This window comes from Myripristis murdjan, chromosome 7, assembly GCF_902150065.1.
Source record: "Myripristis murdjan chromosome 7, fMyrMur1.1, whole genome shotgun sequence".
Classification (NCBI taxonomy): Eukaryota; Metazoa; Chordata; class Actinopteri; order Holocentriformes; family Holocentridae; genus Myripristis; species Myripristis murdjan.
This window is the reverse complement of record NC_043986.1, coordinates 21,322,573-21,342,047: the sequence shown is the minus strand read 5'-3', so window position 1 is coordinate 21,342,047 and position 19,475 is coordinate 21,322,573. Positions and strand designations below refer to the sequence as shown.

At 40.0% G+C, this 19,475-nt stretch overlaps 1 protein-coding gene across 1 annotated transcript in view; it reads right to left on the bottom strand.

The window, feature by feature from the left end:
- Nucleotides 1-1,552: 1,552 nt before the first annotated feature.
- The window catches only part of LOC115361882 (metabotropic glutamate receptor 4-like), a 68,981-nt gene continuing 51,058 nt past the window's right edge, over nucleotides 1,553-19,475 (bottom strand). The window contains exons 7-10 of the mRNA XM_030055576.1: nucleotides 15,258-16,193; nucleotides 4,783-5,029; nucleotides 3,577-3,622; nucleotides 1,553-1,605 (exon numbers count right to left, since the gene is read on the bottom strand). Coding sequence (XP_029911436.1) covers nucleotides 3,585-3,622; nucleotides 4,783-5,029; nucleotides 15,258-16,193 — 1,221 coding nt within the window. The 3' untranslated portion in view covers nucleotides 1,553-1,605; nucleotides 3,577-3,584. The remainder of the gene's footprint in view (nucleotides 1,606-3,576; nucleotides 3,623-4,782; nucleotides 5,030-15,257; nucleotides 16,194-19,475) is intronic.

Genomic DNA, 19,475 nt, shown 5'->3' with positions numbered 1-19,475 from the left:
TATATTTCACTCAAAGTCGTTTCATCTTCATAGAAATTTAAGATAACAAAATAACTCTAGTCTCTATGTATTTGATTTTCAAATATCAAGTACAGCATGTATCCTCAAACATTACCTTTACAGAATTCCAAAGGCTAACAAATAAAATTTAGTTTCATAATAAGCTGATGTTTTATTCTGTCAAAAACCAAACCTTTCAGTAACCTTACTCGTTGAGTTTACTGAAGTATTTTTTCTAGTTGCACTGCTGTGAAAACGGAGAAATATCAGGCAGTGTATCTCGAAACGTGTGCAAATAAGCCTGTGTGATTCCATGTGTTTGTTTTGCATGTATTCCGTTTGGTGGAATCCCAAATTCGAGTACGCCATCATGGCATGAAGAATTATTTGTTTAATGTTGGATTTTGAGCTTACATCGCTCGGTCGGAGAGTTTCCTACAATCATCAGAACGCTTTGAAATGCGGTGGCTTTAACAAGCGCATGATAAATGAGGGCCAATAAATCTGGGATGTCTAAAAATATGCATGGTCAAGTCTCCATGTCCTGGCTGACATTTATTGTTAATTGTGCTGTGGGGTGCATAATATCAAGGTATTCCATGGCAATTGGTTTAACTTTGGATCCTTTTAGTGTTTGAGATTATTCTTTAGTCAGCAGAGGGTAACCCAGTGGGTAATGGTCCAAAATGACATCTCCACTGTGAATGACAACCATGACAAATGTTGCATTCCATAGACGTTGACAACACAGCACAGTACACGTGATGCTCCCACAAGCATGCTCTGGGACTGTACACTAGGTTGGCCAGGATGATGTCACATGGCATCATCATCATCATGACTATGAAACATTAATAAAGAGCTGGGATGACCCACTGCTTTTGTTTGAGGTGTTTCAGATATGGTTAGTCCATTTAGCAATACTGAACATACAGTAGTAAGGCATGTACAGCTTTACTGGAGCGTTAAACTCCAGTAATAACCCAAAATAATGACTATCGTCTTATAGTGTTTCAAGTTGTCAGCTCTGTTTGACTGGAGCAAGAACAGAACACTGTTTTTTTTTTTTTTTTTTTTTTTTTTTTTTCCTGTATACCATATGTTGAAATGAGACAAATGATTCAGCCTCAACGAGTGCTGAAAATGTGTGCTATACACTTCAGAAGGAAAACATACTGTAGGCTCTAGGTGTTTTACTCAGCCTGCATCTGGGAATGTGGCGGCTCAACACCTCTGTCATGTCACAGAAAGGGTGGGAAGAGGAAAATTAACTATCCAATCTTCCTGATGTCTCCCATCCCCCTGTTGCAATCCACATTTTTTTTCTTTTTTTTTGTTTTGTTTTGTTTTGTTTTGTTTGGCATTCAAGCCTTTACCTGATCCTCTAGAAAAAGAAAAATATGACATCCTTTCTATGTATGGAGTGACAATTCCCATCTTTCCACCCCAGTCCCCTCTGCTGTTACAGCTTGGAAGTCCTCCAGTGTTCCCAGTACTCTCCAGAATCAGGTGCTCGCTCCAATGACAGGCCCTGGCTCAGCTTCCATGGTTCGTCCTAGATGGCATGGTTACTGTAGCTTATGTATGTCTGCTTGGAGGCCAACACTGGAGGTGGAAGTGTAGGAGAAAAAAAAGAAAAGGGATGGGTGAGATTCATAAAGGAGTAGATTAATTACCTCTCAGTGCGTATATTTGAGTCCAGATTGATGGGTCAGTTTCTGTTTATGCATGACTTTATCAAACTTGTGTAACCAGGGAGTGCAGGTGGAACCAGCCACAATAGCAAGAAAAGAAATTACACTGCAAAAATGTCCATCTCAAACAAGTGAAAAAATCCACTTGTAGGATGAGATAATCCCACTTGTTTTCAATGCAGTTTCACTTGTGTCAGGAGTTTTTTCTGCGTATAAATATGCTGAAACCAGGCGCCCACTACAATCACAGAAATTACACTTGATTAAAGAAAAGTGTGGAAACAAGTTGATTAGCAGTGTAAACAAGTAGAGTAAAGACTTTCACACTGAATATGACATTAAGTTACTTGCAAAGATGGAAATTTTTGCAGCATACATGAAACTCTAACTGTTGCATTTGATTCCTTGATTGCTATGTTGGTGCCGTGCACAAAAGGATTTTATGAACATCATATAAAATCAATACATGAGAGGATTTGCAAAATTGAGATTGTAAGCATCATAAGCATCATAACATCATAGGCAATGGCAATGGTCATATCTGTGTGTGTACCAGCAATTATAGCACCAGACATAAGTCAGGACTTAATCCTAATGTTTTCATCACAGCTGATATTATCATTAAATATGCAGCACAGGGCTACCAAGAAGATCATAATAGTTGTACAGAATGCACAGGTAATCATTGAGACGAAAGCCTTACCACATGCAAAGACCCTACATCTCTGTATGCACCAAGCAAAGCATGCAGCAGTCAGTGTGTTAACATTTGGATTTGTGATTGCCTATTAGAAGATGTAAAATGCTTTTCAGACATTATGTGATCCATCTTGGTGCCATAAGTGTTCATTAATCTTTAATAATAGCGCTTATTATTCTTTAATATGCTTCTCACCGTGTTTCATGTTGGGAATTTTATATCAGCTGTGAACAAAACACATAAGGCAGGTAGCCTGAGGGCAGCACAGATCTGGCAGTGACCACAACAGTAAGTCCAACCTTACCCTGCTTGTCAAACTTGTGCGTGTGCAGTCATGCTTGTGTGCACACACGTCTAATTGTATGTACGTGTGTTTGTGTGTAAATATGTACGTGTGTATCATTTTTAAATAACTTTTCCTCAGCTTGCATGCTTGGTGGTGGCAATCACGCTACCAATCTGCCAATCTGCCCACAGCAGCCTTGGCTGATTGAGTAAGTCAGAGGGGATGAATCCAATCAGAAGACAGCTGAAAGCCAGAGTAGGGGCCAAAGTGCTGTAGAGGAGAGATGTGTAATGGTAAATGTGTGTTTCTGTATTTTTGTCAGTGCCAGGTTGGGGATGTGAATGGGGGCGGTATTCTTGCCATTTCATCCAAAGCATCTCTTCCTAGAGAAGCATTGATAAATGAACCTTATTTGAATATTTATGTGCTGCGAGGCCAAGATAAAGAATAGATGGTCCAGAAAGAATTGGAGCTGGCAGACCCATCTGTCTTTTCCTGTTCACTCTTATTGTTGTTGTATGTCCCATTACCACAAATTCCTTCTTTTTGTCAACAGGGAAACAAATTACAGGGGACACGCGGCTATCACTTGTCTCCTGCACTCAGGCAGAGTGGTGTCATCTCCCCACATTAGCAGGCTTTTCCATGCTGATTGGCCATTTACAGCACCACACACCAATATTGTCTACCCAAGTTAATGTCTGTTGGTCAAGGGTGTATTTGCGAGGGTGTGATTGCTGTCTTCTATTATTCAGGGTGCTGTATTCTAGCCAGGGGCAGCCAGGATGCTTGGTGCATAGTGTAGGCAGGCACAGGATTTGAAGTGAACATCAGCAGAAACAAGAGAAAAGTGGTCAAACATAATAAAAGGGCAAGCTCGCAGTCTACTGGGTTACCTTAGCGTCTAAAGTCCCTCACAAGGCTCCCCTCCCTCAACAAAGTCTGACACACAAGCACAAAGAGTAGTTTGTTAGTTTCACAGTTCAAACCAGAGGGGTCAGCATAAAGGTTCAGGTCGGGCTCCAACAAGATGTCATTACCTTTCTTGCATCCTCTGAGGTAGAAAAACGCCATACATGCAAGTGTAGGCTCAGGCTGTCTCATCATTTCTATACTGTTCAACTCGTCAAAGTATAAAATCAGGACTTTTAGTAATCAGAACATGTGGTACCGCTTGATTGGATTTAAGCCTGCCCCCACACCAGGACTGCCTACTCACACACTTCACCATGGTGATTGAAATATCCTCTTTTCCAGCACTATACTGCCCGTCTCCTACTTTCCTTTCAGAATCAGTAAAATGTGGGCAATCTTGTCACACCTCCTGATTCACAAATCCTGTGTGGAGTTACAGAGGGTGTTTTTTTTCTCTTTTTTTATGTTGTTCCTTGCATTCAAAATGTTAATACAGAAGATGCTGGAGGAACAGTAAAACAGATACTCCCTCCATTTATCAAGTATGAATTATTATCACTATTTCCAGCATATACTATGGTGAACAAGCTGTGTGAAGCATAAAAAAATAACTGAAATAATCAAAATAATTGGGTCTGGCTTGATCTGTGAAGAGTAATGTGCTGTAGCTGTGTAATGTAGGCCATCACTGAGTTTCTCAGGAGTTTGACCGTCTGATCAATGAAATCCTTGGAGGCTGGGGAATTAATAACCTCAACTTTACGCTGGCTGGTTCGAATTCTGTCCTATCGATCCATTCTAATTATTTGCACGTTTCTGTTTGTCCTGCCTGCAATGACTCATGTTCGAAAATAAGTCATAGTGGTGATATCACTTCAGCCGGCACCAGCTTAAGCTTACCCCCAATTTCCTGTACTGTATGCTCTCATAACACTTGCTAATTTCCCAAACTGGTGAAGTGTAAAATAACACTGGCATCAATTATGTGTACCTAGAAGGAGTTCATCGGTTTCAAGTAGGCATGTGTACTCCATAACTGCTGTAATTTTCCACTGAAACAGCTCATTGCATTAACATAAAAGCAACTCATGGTTGAAGTCCAGTGGAACACATTCCCTCCTTTTTTTTTTTTTTTTTTAATCCTTCTCCTCTCTTTTACTGCTACCTCAAGGAGTCGGGATACCAACCTTGTGTTTCCAGACTTTCACACAGTTCAGACTTGGCTTCTCCATTGGGCCGCAGTCCACCTTTGGGGTTGAACTTGTTGGACATAGTGGCTGCAGTGACCACTGCCTTCAGGCTACGTTTGCGCTTGGGTACGTTCTGCTCTGGATGGAAGAGAACCACGTAGACCTTGGGCATGTAGAGCATTCCCAGAGACACGGACGCGCTGAGGCTGACAGAGATGGTCAGGGTTGTGGTCTGGATATACATCTGAAGTTGGGGGAGAAAAAAACAACAAAGCAAAACAAATTAAAACAAAACATTTGTTAGGCTTATGTGGACACTACTAGTCGAGGCAGATGACCGCCCACCCAGAGCCAGGTTTTGCTTGAGGTTTTTGGCCCTGTTGAAAGGGTTTCTTCTTCGCCACTGCTGCCCTGTGCTTGCTCTTGGGGGAGATTTTGGTTTCACGGGATTGGCCAATATCTGCTGGGTTTCTGTAAAGCACCTTGAGATACCTTCTGTTATGACTGACGCCATACAAATAAAACTGAATAGAATTGAATTGAATGGTAGAAAAGCACTTTCTTGTCTTTGTCTCAAATGCCTCCTGTCTCTGTCATCAGTCTGTTGCTGCCTGCTGTCTCCTGCTTCTGTTGACTCAAACCTTTTATTCCAGTGTCTCTTGATTCGCTGTGTGCGTCTGATTCCCTGGTGAGTTTTCCAACTCCAAATCTCAATTTCTGCTCTTCCTCTCCTGTTCTCATTTTATTGGTCCTCCATATCGCTTCCTTTGCATTGGAACCCCTTCACGGGCTTCATGTCCAAACAAATATCCTGCTGTGCAAAAGGTTAAATAGCAGCTAAATCGCCAACCCATACCTCTGTGAAGCCTGACCTCTAACGGTGAAAAATAGGATGCCTGATTTTTATTGATGTTGTCAGAACAACAGGTGATGACATCAGACCAGCCACCCTACTTTTCACCATTAAAGGTCAGACTTCACAGATCTTTTGATCGGAGGTGTAGTTACTCTTAAAAATGTGAAGAGACAAAGGAGGGGCCTCTCTGATGTATCAAGGGTATTACAATGAACACATGTATTGTATATTTTCTATGTCTGACTTCTTTGCTGTTTTATTCAAATCTACAAATATAACCTGATTTTTTGACATCTACAAGATTAAGGTTCAGCCCATTGAGGTCAATTAAAATTATTCTCAGTATTCTCAGAGCAAATATTCTAATAAAATAATGGGTCCAACTAATAATGCTGGGACTGTTTCATGTAAATCACATTTTGTTTTGTAGAAGAAATGATAAACTTTGTATCACATCATAAGATATGACATCCAGCATACCATCCATGTCATTGTTCATTTTCTTTTATTTTCATGCTCACTCTGCTTGTGGTTTATTGTTGTGTTTGGTTGTTTATGCCATATAAGTAATACTGTAGGAGTACCCTCCTGATGGGTGTCTACATACAGATGTCTCAGCCCTGAGGTTTGAGGCAGCAGCATGGGGACTGTGTGCTCTGTGAAGCCAATGACAGCTGTGACTCACAGCTGTGGAGCAGATACACAGCCACAGGCAACAAATATGGAGCTTGGAGAAACATCCTACAGCATATTAAAAGTGCCTGCAAGTGATTTCTCGTGAATGATAATGAATCCAGACCTCCTACACGGTCCATCTTTAATTTGTTGATGCAGGGAATGCACAGAGTCAGCACAGAGTAGGGGGCTATAACAGAGGCTATTTTTTTTTTTTTTTTTAAAGAATACCATATTTGATGTTGTTGCATGAAAATAATATGTTGTACATGTAAATTGAATGAGCAAAGACAAAATAAATAAAGAAAATAGTTCTGACATCACCCATTCATACTGCAATTGTTATTCTGTGAACAAATTTAATTGCACGCCACTTAAGTTAATGACAGTTAACTACTCTGTATTTGAAGATTTGTATTTCATTTAATAAATAATCTTATCACAACACTCTGTAGTCTGGAGTGAATAGTGTGAATTAGGAGAAAAACAAAACAAAATCCTGTTGTCTCTTTTGCATTAGAGCTGCTGTGCTTCCCTAAAGTTGATGAACACAAGGCAAAGAGTGGAAACACAGCTGGCAGCCATCTTTCAAACAGATTTGCCTGAGGTTTAGAGTGACATTATATTTGCAGACATCACAAATGACTGAGCTGCATGGCAGTGGGATAGCCGACAGGGCCCTAAACCACAAGCATGTCAACACTTATAAATGATGTGTTTCTTATCATGTGGTTATGACATATGTTGTTTGTATGTGTGCTCGAGCAACATTAATCTCCTCGTTTCACGATGCTGACGGACATTTACAATTTTTTACAGCAGCGTGGCTAGTAGCTGCACATAATATTATATGGTGCTGTTCTCAAGTGATTTTTCAATATAATTTTCATCAGGGCATCTGTAAAGCATCAGTCCACCTAGATAGGTAATGTCTTTGTCTATTTACTAAAGATAGGACACTCATTTGTCAGATTCTCAGTCTTCTGCAGATTCCAACAGGAATGCAAAAACGTGCAAAAAAAAGAAAGAAAAAAATGACCTGTCATTCTGTGTGATATATTTTTAAGTAATAAGAAACTATAAAACAGAATGATACAAATGAAGCCCTAGAGCCACGTCAGCGAGCGAAAGAAAAAAAAAAGGATGTCTGTGCAAAATGAGAGTGATAGGGCATTGTATTCTATCACACTGCAAGCAGCACACAAGTATTCCTTGGTGATGGAGGGGGAGTGTTGTAATCTCCTGAGAAGATTACACATGGCCTGGGGTGAGTTCGGAACAATATTGCTGCCCCTCTGGAGTACAGAGTGAAGTCACTCTGTGAGAGGAGCCAGGACCTTTGTCCACTTCCATTGGCCCTGGTGACATAAATTTTCCCTGACACATCGATATGATTGCCAATCTGCTTCATCTGCGCAGCTGGAGAAGAGGGCTGGGGACAGAAGCCTCAGCAGGCGGAACCATTATGAAGTTCTTTTGAAGCAGGAATGCTCTTTTTTGTCATTAGGCATCAAATCCCCTGTCGAGCCGACTGTCAGAGCTGTCCCCACCTATAAACAAAGCAGACAGTGCGCATGGGGACACCACTCAATCTTTCCTCTCTATCTGAAATGTTTTGACTTAGGGTCATCAGAATGTAGACCAAATTACTTCTAATTACTTGCAATGTTTTCCAAAGGATACAATGGCCTGCACTGCCCTGCAACACCATTAACTCTCATATTGTTTGATTCCTCTGGGGATTACAAATGGTAAGCTGCTGCATGTTGTAGGTTGAGAATGTGCAACTATTTTGCTGGAGTAGCACAACAAACTTTAAAGGGCAGGTTCACTGGAGGCTATGAAATGCCATGCTTTCAATTATTAATAATCTGGTTATTAAGTGATGACTTTTTTGCAGTAAAGTGTGTTTTATGGCTCCTACAAGGAAGGTCTTATTTCATAAGAAAATATGAATATTTAATAGTGCTCATATGATAATATTACATGAATAACAATTAACCGGGTAAAATCGATCAAAGAAAATACATGTAAGTTTCCTGTTCAAAAGTGGAGCATTACAAGGCCTTATTTAACAGGTCAGTAGTTATCATACTATAACATTGCTATCTTTTTAATAACCCATAGGTTTTGATGCTAATGTAAAGTGATGCTGTGAAGTAATTTGATAAGATAAAAATGTATCCATACGCAAAGATGTGGTGCTGAATGGTATATACCACTTTTATTTTACAACCAGGTCATCTGTCTGAAGTTCCATTTCATGGTATGAATTAACATGACCTACATTTTCAGTGATAACAAGATGACATGTCTTTGAATTTTATTAGAAGTGTTAATTGGATTGGATTAAAACACTGTTGGCACAGTCTTGGGTCCCCTCTCGGTTAGTCCACCTGCTCCTTGGTGGCACAGATGCAACAGAGGAGCAGTGACTCTTATTGTCTCCCTGTTTTATCATTTGGCTACACTTACATGCATGTTACCTGGCTGTTGGCCACATTTTGGTCGAGGTCTTACCTGGGTTAAACTGTTCACATGCACTTTTGATAACCTGTGCTTAGAGTACCCCTGTTGTCATGAATAAACCAGTAAACAGAATATTCCTGTCTACCTGTGGCATCACGTGGACATACACTATGGTATAGTCTGCCTGCAAACAGGGCTAATTCCCACAAGCACTCTGTGTAAGACACCACAGTGTCTCCATGGGCTGTTGAGGAGTGACACTTTCATGTATTAAGCTCTATGTTCCTGATATTTAGGGTAAATACTAAGTTACTAAACACTGAGTTTGCAAAGGTGGGATGCTGTTCACAAGAATTATGAAAATACCACGCTTGCCTTGCTTTTCAGTGAACACATGACATCACTTGGAGAAGCTGAGTCATCTTTAAAAAAGCTCCTTCTCTTTGCTTTTCTGCTTGACCTTGTTGCCTACACAGCATTCTATGCTGTTGTAGCTCTTCTTTTGTAGTCAATATGTAAAAAGCAAATATGTTGCTAATGCCATTCCTTCCTATATGCACACAATGTCAGTTGCTTAGGCCTGCCACAATGGTCATGGGTCCAGGCTGTGTTTATTTTCAACAAATGAAGAGTAACATTTGCTGAGCATCTGCTGATCAGTTCGGCTGCTGGCAGGCTAGCCTTCTTTCGCCCCAGTGTGGCTTCGTCTCTTTATGCTACTGAAGGCTCATGGGACAGCAACCAGCCACCGTGCCACATGGCTTGCAGCTGGCTAAGTTAAATGTTAGCCCAGTGTTGGTAGCCCTGGAGGAGGGGGCGACTGTATTCCAAACAACATTTAAACAACACAATGCTGATGTGTCCAGTGGTGTGTCCCAGAAAGCTGAATCCTAACTGAGAAAACTGAAAATGTAACCCTAGCTTTCCAAATTCCATTAACTTTCAAGGTTTTGCGTTCAGTTTCAAATTGTGCCTCACAAATTCAAATTATGATTTAATTTATACAGCATATCAATTTCAATATGTTCAATAGGAGCATGACAACTGTGTAAGCATCAAATACAGTTGATGCTTACACATCTCTTTCCATTTTTTTTTTTTTATAATTTATTATTTATGTATCTTACTTGTAATCATAAATTTATTATCACATTCTATGCACAGATGGACTGATGACCTGTCCAGGGTGTTTCCCTAGGTTCCCACTCCTTGTGATCATGATTAGTGTGTATGAATGGATGGATGGATGGATGTTATGTAGTATGTTCCTATATTCTTACTTTCAATCAGAAAAACAGATGGAGCAAATTGTTTTAAGCAGAGAAAGTGGAAAAGGACTGTTGTGATGTGAATGTGGGCTTACATGCACCACAGTCTCATAAATTCCACGTCATATACGTTTCACTTTACATTAATTATGTGAGCATAATGGTTCTCCGCCACAAAACGATTTTGTCCTACGATTAAGGTTAACTTTTATCCAATTTTGGCCTTGGGGTTTTGGTTAAAGAAGAAATGCTTTCAATTAAATTACAAATTCAGTCACAGCAGAAATCCTTTTGGAGCTGAAGGTTAATGAATACACCTATTCAGCACCTGCCCTCCATACCCTTACTTTCAAATGTGGCATTTCAATGTCAGACTGCTTCCTGTTTGTGAAGTCATGTATCTTTCACATATAAATAAGCTTTGCTGTAGGGGAAACATATTTGTATTACTTTTCTTTCACATCGCACATTATTTACAAATTAATGTACATGCTTATCTAACAGTTTTTTTTTTTTTTTTTTTTTTTTGGCCAGGCTGATTACATGAATCAGGAAGGGGGTATTCTCCTAGCAGATTTTCACTGGATGTGGCCATCAGTTTCCTTCACTGAACTGAGGGGGGTTACTTCTTATACAGAGGAGAGAAATTATGATCCCAGTAGTAATAGCAGTAGTAAGTGCTATTTCTTGCCATTTTTTTTTTTTTTTTTTTTTTTTTTTTTCAAAATGGCATCAATGTGTACCATATCTGCTATACTGGGGCAGTCTCAGCTTCAGCTTTCAAAGGCAAAAGGTTTCAAAAAATGAAAGCCATCAGTGAGAGGACTAAGATGCTCCCATGCTACAGTGTAGTTTCAGTTTAATGTTGGAGCAAGCCAAGCATTCACTCAGGTCTCTCAAAATCAGACTCTGAGCTTAACCAAATTATTGTAATGGAGTTTGCATGTGTTGACCCAAAATCAATTTACTTGAGAGCCTATGTACCTAATATATGTGCACCTAATATATGACTGTGTGTTGTGTGTGTATAAATATATTTATTGTATAAATACACACACACACACACACACACACACACACACACATGTACATGAGAGACACAGAACAAAGGCGACATGACTCAAGGTGCAGTGTTTGTGGCTCATTTCTCTTTCAGATCTGCTTGATGAATTTCTCCTCCTGTGTAACTTGGCTGGTTGACATTAACACCAAGAAAAAGGCAAACAAACCACAGTTTTCGCAGTCAATTTTCCACACAACATAATGTGGATTATATTTCTCAAAAGACGCAAATGGGCTGCCTTAATGAAATCAGAGAATTGGAGGAAAGAGATTTGGAAAGACAAATATGAACACAGTGAGGATTTGAGGAGGCCTGCAGTGATGCAGGCACACTTGCTAAACACAGTGCAGTGTGGCCTTAGCAGTGAGCTAACCACCTTCATATTACTAGCTGGCTAAAACAAAGCTTGAGCTCATAGTAGAAGAATTTTAGTTCCCCATAAACTATCTGTATACCTATAACTACTTATTAACTTAGCAAACTGTAACACTGAAAAAGATTTTAGTCATAACAGATAATAACAATTGCAGGCATGTATAACTTATACAGGTTGTCATAAAAAGAGGGCTCTCAATTAGAGCTGGGCAATGTGGCCAAACCTGATGGGAGCCTTTTGCAGGTATAATCATGTGACTGGTGATTCATTTACGTGTTTATGAGCATGCACGTTCTGTGTAGATGAGACAATTGGGGCTTGTTTGACAGAGTGCTCAATGGCTCTTATAACATTATAACATATGTAGTCAAAATCTGCATTTTTGCAATTCAGCCGGTTTTGCATTGATTTAAAACAAATAAGAATTAATCAATTTATTTTCCAGCCCTACTCTGAATAGGCTTAAATGTTAGAGAAAGGTTTGATCAAATAGGTTTGTACTTCTAAGACACTTGAATACAGTTTACGCCAAAGCATTTGAAAGTCAATAAACAGTTTTAGCACCATGACGCACGGGTGATTATAGCAGCTAACTGTTGTGGATCTAACAATAAAGGTGTCAAACTGTAAATGAAATCATGTCTTGGCCCTCCTACTTGTGTTATTGCAACATCGCAACATGGAAATACAGCTAATTACCAAACAAGAACCTTTTCACCCCATAAGAGGACATTTTCCCCCAGAGGCCTTCATCCAAGCAAGCACAATACTGTATGATACAGCAATCAAAGGCTATATTACAAAAGAAGGAGCTCCCTATCCATCCCATCTTATCTTGAAAGTAAGTCGGTTTGGAAAAAAATCCCAATTTACCATTACAGAAACAAGTCCAAACTTTTTCATTTTGCCACCTTATTTTTCATGTCTGAAGCTAGGTGAACTGTGTGTGTGTGTGGCAGCTGAAATCACAAAAGGAATGGAGTAGAGTAGAGAAAGCAACCAAATAAATAGGAGTGATGGGACTGATGGGTGGTATGTCAGGAAAAGAGAAGGGCTCTCAGTTATAAGCAAGATGAGACAGAAGTAGGCTATTATAGTTGCAGCAGTACAGAAGCATTTCACTTGGCAAACTCTCCAAAAATTAACCAAGTAAATTAAAGACAAACCCCTGGCAAAGTAGGTCAGTCTCTCCAGTTGTTGTCTTATCTGATTTTGGCAAATCCAAAATCATAGGCCATTGCATTCTGTAAAAGTTTTGTTCATTTTTGTTAGTTAAAGATCAACTGACTTTTGGAGGCTTATTTGAATTGAGGACACTTTCAATGATGACCTTAAGTTAGGACTTAAAACTTTGTCACTTTTGAAATATCCAGATCCTAAGTGAACTTTAGAAAATTCCCAAATTAAGTGAGAACACTCTGCTTTGTAGTGAGAAAAGTCCTAAGTTCTGTCCTAAGTAGAGATAAGATAATTCTGACTTTCTGTAATGCTCAGCCTGGATCCTTGTACCTTTGATGATGAAATCCTGCCTCTGAACTATTGCGCGTGCAAGAATATACCAGCACAGATAAGAACATAAAAATATGAGCACATTAATTGGATTAGCTTTAACTAAGACTGACTGTTACTGTATTCCTGCATCATTTGATGGAACCTACTTACTAACATCAAAGGGCTTTTATGTCACTGTTTGCCCTTCCATAGGCAGTGGTGGGTCCCCCAACATTAGCACAGGGCTGCCCACCACTAAATCTGGACATTTTGTGCAGAGTAATAAAAAAAATGCTATAATTACTGTCAAAAAAATTATATCATGCAAATGCTAGAGTTGCCACCTGTCCCATAAAATATTGAATCCTTCTGTAATTGGAAGGTTAATGCTGTGAGTAGACTGCAAGTGAGACATCCTTCACATGAGACTGAAGTAACTGTCTATACCACTTCATCAGTCCCAGTTCCTTTGTGTGAAGTGTTCAAAGTGTAAATTGAGCAGCAGAGGAGCACCCAGTCTTTCAGTGCAGTGTTGAGTTCTCAGCGTCAGCCCCTAAATTTGCATTAGCCTACACCTCTACCTGCATGTGTGCGTCTGTGGTGCTGTGGGACACACATGCCATTTCAGAGGTTGGTTATTATGGTTTATGTTGTTGCTTTTGTCATACCGTACAATTTAATGGGGCTGTTAAAATGCGTACCCCCCCCCCCCCCCCCCCCCCCCCCCCCCACCAACCCCCCCAGCAATGGCCGACTGTGCAGTGTTTGTATTTGTGCCATGTGTAATGATGAGTATTGACCATGCACAAAGGTGCCATGATTCTAGAGAGTGCTACTTCCTTTCAATATTGTATTGATCAAGGCAGTGCCACAGTCTGCAGTGTGGTGTTGCATCCCTCCTCTCCTCATTATCATTAATATCATCTGCCTTTTATCAGAAATATATTGTGAATTGTAGAGAAACCATAATATTTGAAGTAACAAATAGCCCAGGTTGCAAAGTCTAGAAAAATAAATTAGTGAGCATGTTGTCAAAAAACAATAGACATGAAGAGTAAATACATGCTTGCAGTTTGCTTAGTTGAATCAGCAGGACTTTTGAAGAAACCATAAGAGGAAGCATTATTTGTTTTTCCAGGCAGTAAAGCTTTTGCCTTTACATCATGAGACAGTACGCACTATTTATGCCCACTTCCCACAGCCTCTCCTTTCAGGAGGCCTCTTTTTTTGGTTGTTGCAAATGTAAAGGGTGCCATTGAGGTTGTTACTGTGTACTTTCCTAGCTTTCCTTGTTGTGCAGTAGTGCGTCCACTGCAGTCATGACTTGTGCACAGCATTTTGGATGACCATACCTGTAGCCCATTCATGCTGCATCCTTTGCACTTATAGATGTCTGGTGTCTGAACAAGAAGCTTTGGAAAGCATACTTTTAGAAGATGATTAGAAATAATTCCTAGTAATTTCCCCTCCAACACAGTATGTATACAATAGCACAAATGCACTTTAAGTTAGCTGCCAGACAATACTGTGCTTAAAAGGGTTATTTATGGCATCAACAGTATAGAGGAATTCAGGAACAAATTGAAGAATTATTTAAGTCACTGAGATGCACTTTTTTTGTGGAATGTGCATCTGCGTTGAGCACCCGCAACATTACAAGGGCATTTGTAAGAGGCAATCTGTGATTCATTTCAAACTGATAAGAAACATCAAAAGCTACAGTAATTTTCAATGGGTTATGCTTCTTCACAAGCTAGCATTATCTATTTCTGTGCGCATGAATGTGCAATGATTGACTACTTGGTATTCCCACTCATTGAAGCTGAATCAAACACACACAGAGAAACACAATTAAAGAAAATACATCCAAGCAAACTTGAGCTGAAATGAATTATCCCCACAAGTCAGCTCTAAAAGCCCTGCAATCCCCACAGTGGAGCACAAAGCCCATCATCTCATGATGAATAGTGGCAGCATCCACAAATACAAGAGACTGATGCTATACAACAAGCACAATTTGAGTGGCCATTTTCTGTGCGATGCACAGCACAGGAAATATACAGATCGTCCAACTGGAAAACTGACAGCCAATTATTTGTATGTACAAGCGGATTTAATTGGTTCACTGTCATTGTGCACTTGCTATAGATGAGAAATCTTAGTGACAGTGCTGGCATCTATGCACAAACATCAAAACAAGAGAGTCTGGCTAACAATGGCAAAAGCTTTCTTGGGCATTTTCTACCTACACTGCATTTAAAATGGATTATTTACCTTTTCTGCTGACTGTGATGTTCCAAAGAAGATAGGTATGAAGGCGAGCCATACGATGCAGGTCGTATACATGGTGAAGCCGATGGGCTTGGCCTCATTGAATGTCTCTGGCACCCCTCTGGTCTTGATGGCGTAAACTGTGCAGGTTACCATGAGCAACATGCTATATCCCAGCAGGCAGATTAGAGACAGGTCCGATATGTCACATTTCAGAACGCCACGGGCCATTTCGGGATTGGCTGTACGCTGGTCCTCATAGTCGATGATGGCTTGGGATGGGTCCACACCAAACCAGATGCACACCCCGAGTAGCTGAACCGATATCAGGCTGAATGTGATGACTAACTGGGAGGCTGGGGAGATGAACCGTGGGGCACTGACTGACATCTTACCCTGCTCAAAGATTCGATAGATACGATTCGTCTTGGTAAGCAGTGCCGCATAGCTGATGCTCATGCCCAGGCCCAGGAAAATCCTCCGCAGAGAGCAAATGCCCACGTCAGGAGTGGAGATCATGAGGAATGTTGTGGCATAGCACAGAAAGATGCCTGTCAGCAGGACGTAGCTGAGCTCTCGACCGGATGCCTTGACAATGGGTGTGTCGTTGTAGCGTATAAAGGTGATGACCACAAACAGGGTAGCCATGATGCCCAGAACAGCAATGAGGACAGGGATGACTGCCCAGGGGGAGCTCCACTCCAGCTTCACAATGGGGATTGGAACGCAGCCAGTGTGGTTCTCATTAGGCCTCAAATCAAATCGGCACATCTTGCAGGTGTAAGTGTCTGCCTGGTACTGGTAACCATCGCAGTTCTCACAGTGCCAGCAGCATGGAATCCCCTTCACCGTCTTCTTGCGCTGGCCTGGACGGCAGGGCTGGCTGCAGATGGAAGAGGGGACTTCGTTCGTTGCACCGGGCCACTGCATCTCGTTGGTCTGAGGGGAGAATGTATGGGAGAGGAGAGGAATATGCACATTCAGTATACTAATGCTGCATTACTCATATTGGCTGTGTTTACATGGAGTATGCTGGTCATGAGGCTTAACCATGTTTTGAACATAATCAGGATATGGCGTTTACATGGAACACAGAAATCTAGTTATTCATATCCCATATATATGGTAAATAGTGTCTCGTTTACTGATTAGTGGATGCTATTTGTGCAGGCACCTGTGATGTTTACAGCAAAAACTGGCAATGTTGAAATCATTAATCTGATATTCCCCTGTAACTGTTATCCTTAAATTAATTTGACTGTGGCTATTGAAAATGAGACCACTATGGCTTTTGCAGATTTATCACTATTAAATTCCAACATGGTGTTGTGGATTTGGCTTATCCACGCTTTTGCCAGTAATGGGAGAAAAGAGCGTCCGGAAATATTAAACACGTCCTCCACTTTGACTGGTGTAAGGCTGTCACAGTGATGAAGGTACGCAGCCGTAACTGGTGGGACAGGGTTGTCATGATGGACTTCAGTGATTCCAAGTGGAGAGAAAAGTTGAAAAATTAAATTTGAAAGTTGCTGGATCAGAGCCACTTCTTTTGTTTTGATGTTTGGCCACATAGTAATGTCTCTGAAGTAGTTTCCGCCATGACCTGACTTGCTCCACTGTACGTGCTAGGAAATGTCCAGTGCCCTATGGCATGTATACTACAGCTCAGCATTTTGATGTGAAGTATATTTAATTATTTCATCACCGAAAGACAAAACTCCATTTCTTCTTCACTCTAGAAGTGAGACGCTCTCACAACCAGGATAAGGGCTCATCCAGCTTTCTGAAATGGGGATATGATATTCACACGTGCAAACACAAAAACGGGATACTTCAAAAACCTGATTACAACAAGGATCCTCAAGTCCATGTAAACACAGTCATTGTCTTGCTCTTTTACCAAACCCACAACTGTACATGTTAAACTACATCAATAAAAACTTCCATGCAACCCAAACAAGTTTAAAAAAAACACACAGTATGGTCATCCCATATTATTTCATTTGGATAAGCTCAGAATCCTAATTAAATGGAAGTTTTTCAATAAGATTAGTGTAAATCTACAGTTAAACATTAACGCAATTTACAGGCAACATATTGTTTCTGCAGCCAGATATTCAACAGCGCTCTGCATTATGCATGAGGACACAATTCAATTAACTCTTGGTAGATTAGCATTCAGACACACAGACGCACAAGGATAGAAGCATGAAAAAAAAAAAAAAGTAAATATGGGTAGTCACCACTCGCCATCACCATAGCCTTTTTTTTATTTTTTAATCAAGAAATCATTGTATAAGTGTTGGGCTTAAAGCGTGGAATTATAACTCATCAGGGACCTGCATTGCTGTTTAATTAGCTCTACCTGGAAGGCATATTCCGCTTAACTGAGGGAATAAAGTAAATATGGTTATGTGGGGCTACAACTCCAGCATACTGTGATGTAGCACCATGTTTGATATTATTTATTTTTATTACCATGATGTTTGCTTAAGAGGCTTTATCAACTGAAATAGGGTAAGATATGGTGATTCAATCATTCCAACATCTGGATGGTTTGGATGATTGCTTTAGTCTCTGGGAAATTAAATCTCCATATGGTATCCATTCTTGCTTTTCCTTGGAGGTCTCTGCTCGGGGAAGCTGTTGGCAAGCAGATTTGTGCGCAGTGTTAATTCACAGCAGGACCTTGATGTCTACCGTAATTTCATACCCTACCTATGGACTTCAACAAGACAAGAACCCCGGGGATCTCATGTATAAATAATGCATACACACCAAAAGGATGCATACACAATGTCCCACAAGTGTGTCATTCATCTAAAATGGGTTTGATCTGCACATGCCCTATACCATTTGTAAATATACACTATGTTCACATGTAAGAATGATATAGAGCTGAATGTCAAAATTATAGGTTAATGCAAAACGATGCTTTTGTCTTTTCATTCGTTTTTCTTCCCACATAGATTAACTCTTATTTGCATAATTGCAAGGGTAAATTTGTGGAAATACAACCTACTATGGGTTGACCCACGCTGCTTTTAATCAGTATGTTTATAAATTTGAAAGTTAACCAAGAAGTGATCGAAGGGAATTATATCCCTTGGCTATGGCCCAATGCATACTCTAAGTTGCGTGCATGCATTTAAGATCATTTTTAATGGCAGTAGCTTTTGCAACATGGTGCAGATCCACATTGAATCAAAGCCAAATATTGATGGCAATACTGAAATTTCCGTAATTGTTGGCTGGGCTCGCATGTCAAGACAGTACTGTTGAAAGACACCAAGAGACCTAGATGAGAAAGTACATTTTGAGGTCACGTCATGCCAATTTTCTTGCCTTTGATAACGTTATATTGAGGTATGGAAGAAGATTAAGGCCACAAAACAAAACAAAACAGCACAAAACAAAACAAAAAACTGAATTCAGATATTAATCTCAGAATCCTTTATTCTTGATAGGAATAAAATACATTTAAACAACTGTACCTTCACCAGCTCTGAACTATGATAACCAATTGTGAGAAAAAAGTTAGAATTCTGGTCAAGGTCAAGGTCAAGATTACTTTATTTGTAGCCATTGATAGATTTGGTTAGCAGTGAGTGAGTCAGCCTCTGTAGATAGCCATAATTCCGAAATTAAAGTCAAAATTCTGAACATAAAGTCAGAATTGCAGGATTAAAGTCAGAATTGTGAGATTAAAATCAGGATTCAGACTTCTGAGAATAAAGTCAGCATTCTGAGAAAAAATCAGTCTGACTTCTGACAGTCTTTAATCTGAGAACTCATTTTTATGTATGTGTGTGTGTGTGTGTGTGTGTGTGTGTGTGGCTGTAATTTTCCATAATTTTTTTTCTATCACTTCTTGTTGATTTTTTTATGACTAATGCTAGTGAATTAGTCACTATTAGTCAGAATTCTGAGAATAAAATCAAAATTCTAAGATTAACGTTAAACTTCAGACTCATGAGACAAAAACACAGACTTTATTCTCATTAATCACATGTGGCCTTCATCCTATTAAGGGTTCCATTACTTCTTAAGGATTTTATTTTATGAGTAATTCCAATCAATTAGTCACTGAAATCATGGTCATCATTATTCAGCGCTGGTGAAGCTGCAGTTGTTTAAATTTATTGCCATCCGCCTTTTTTTATATTCCTGTCAAGAATGAGCTCAGCGATTAATTAAATGCTTAACGGCCAAATATGGGAT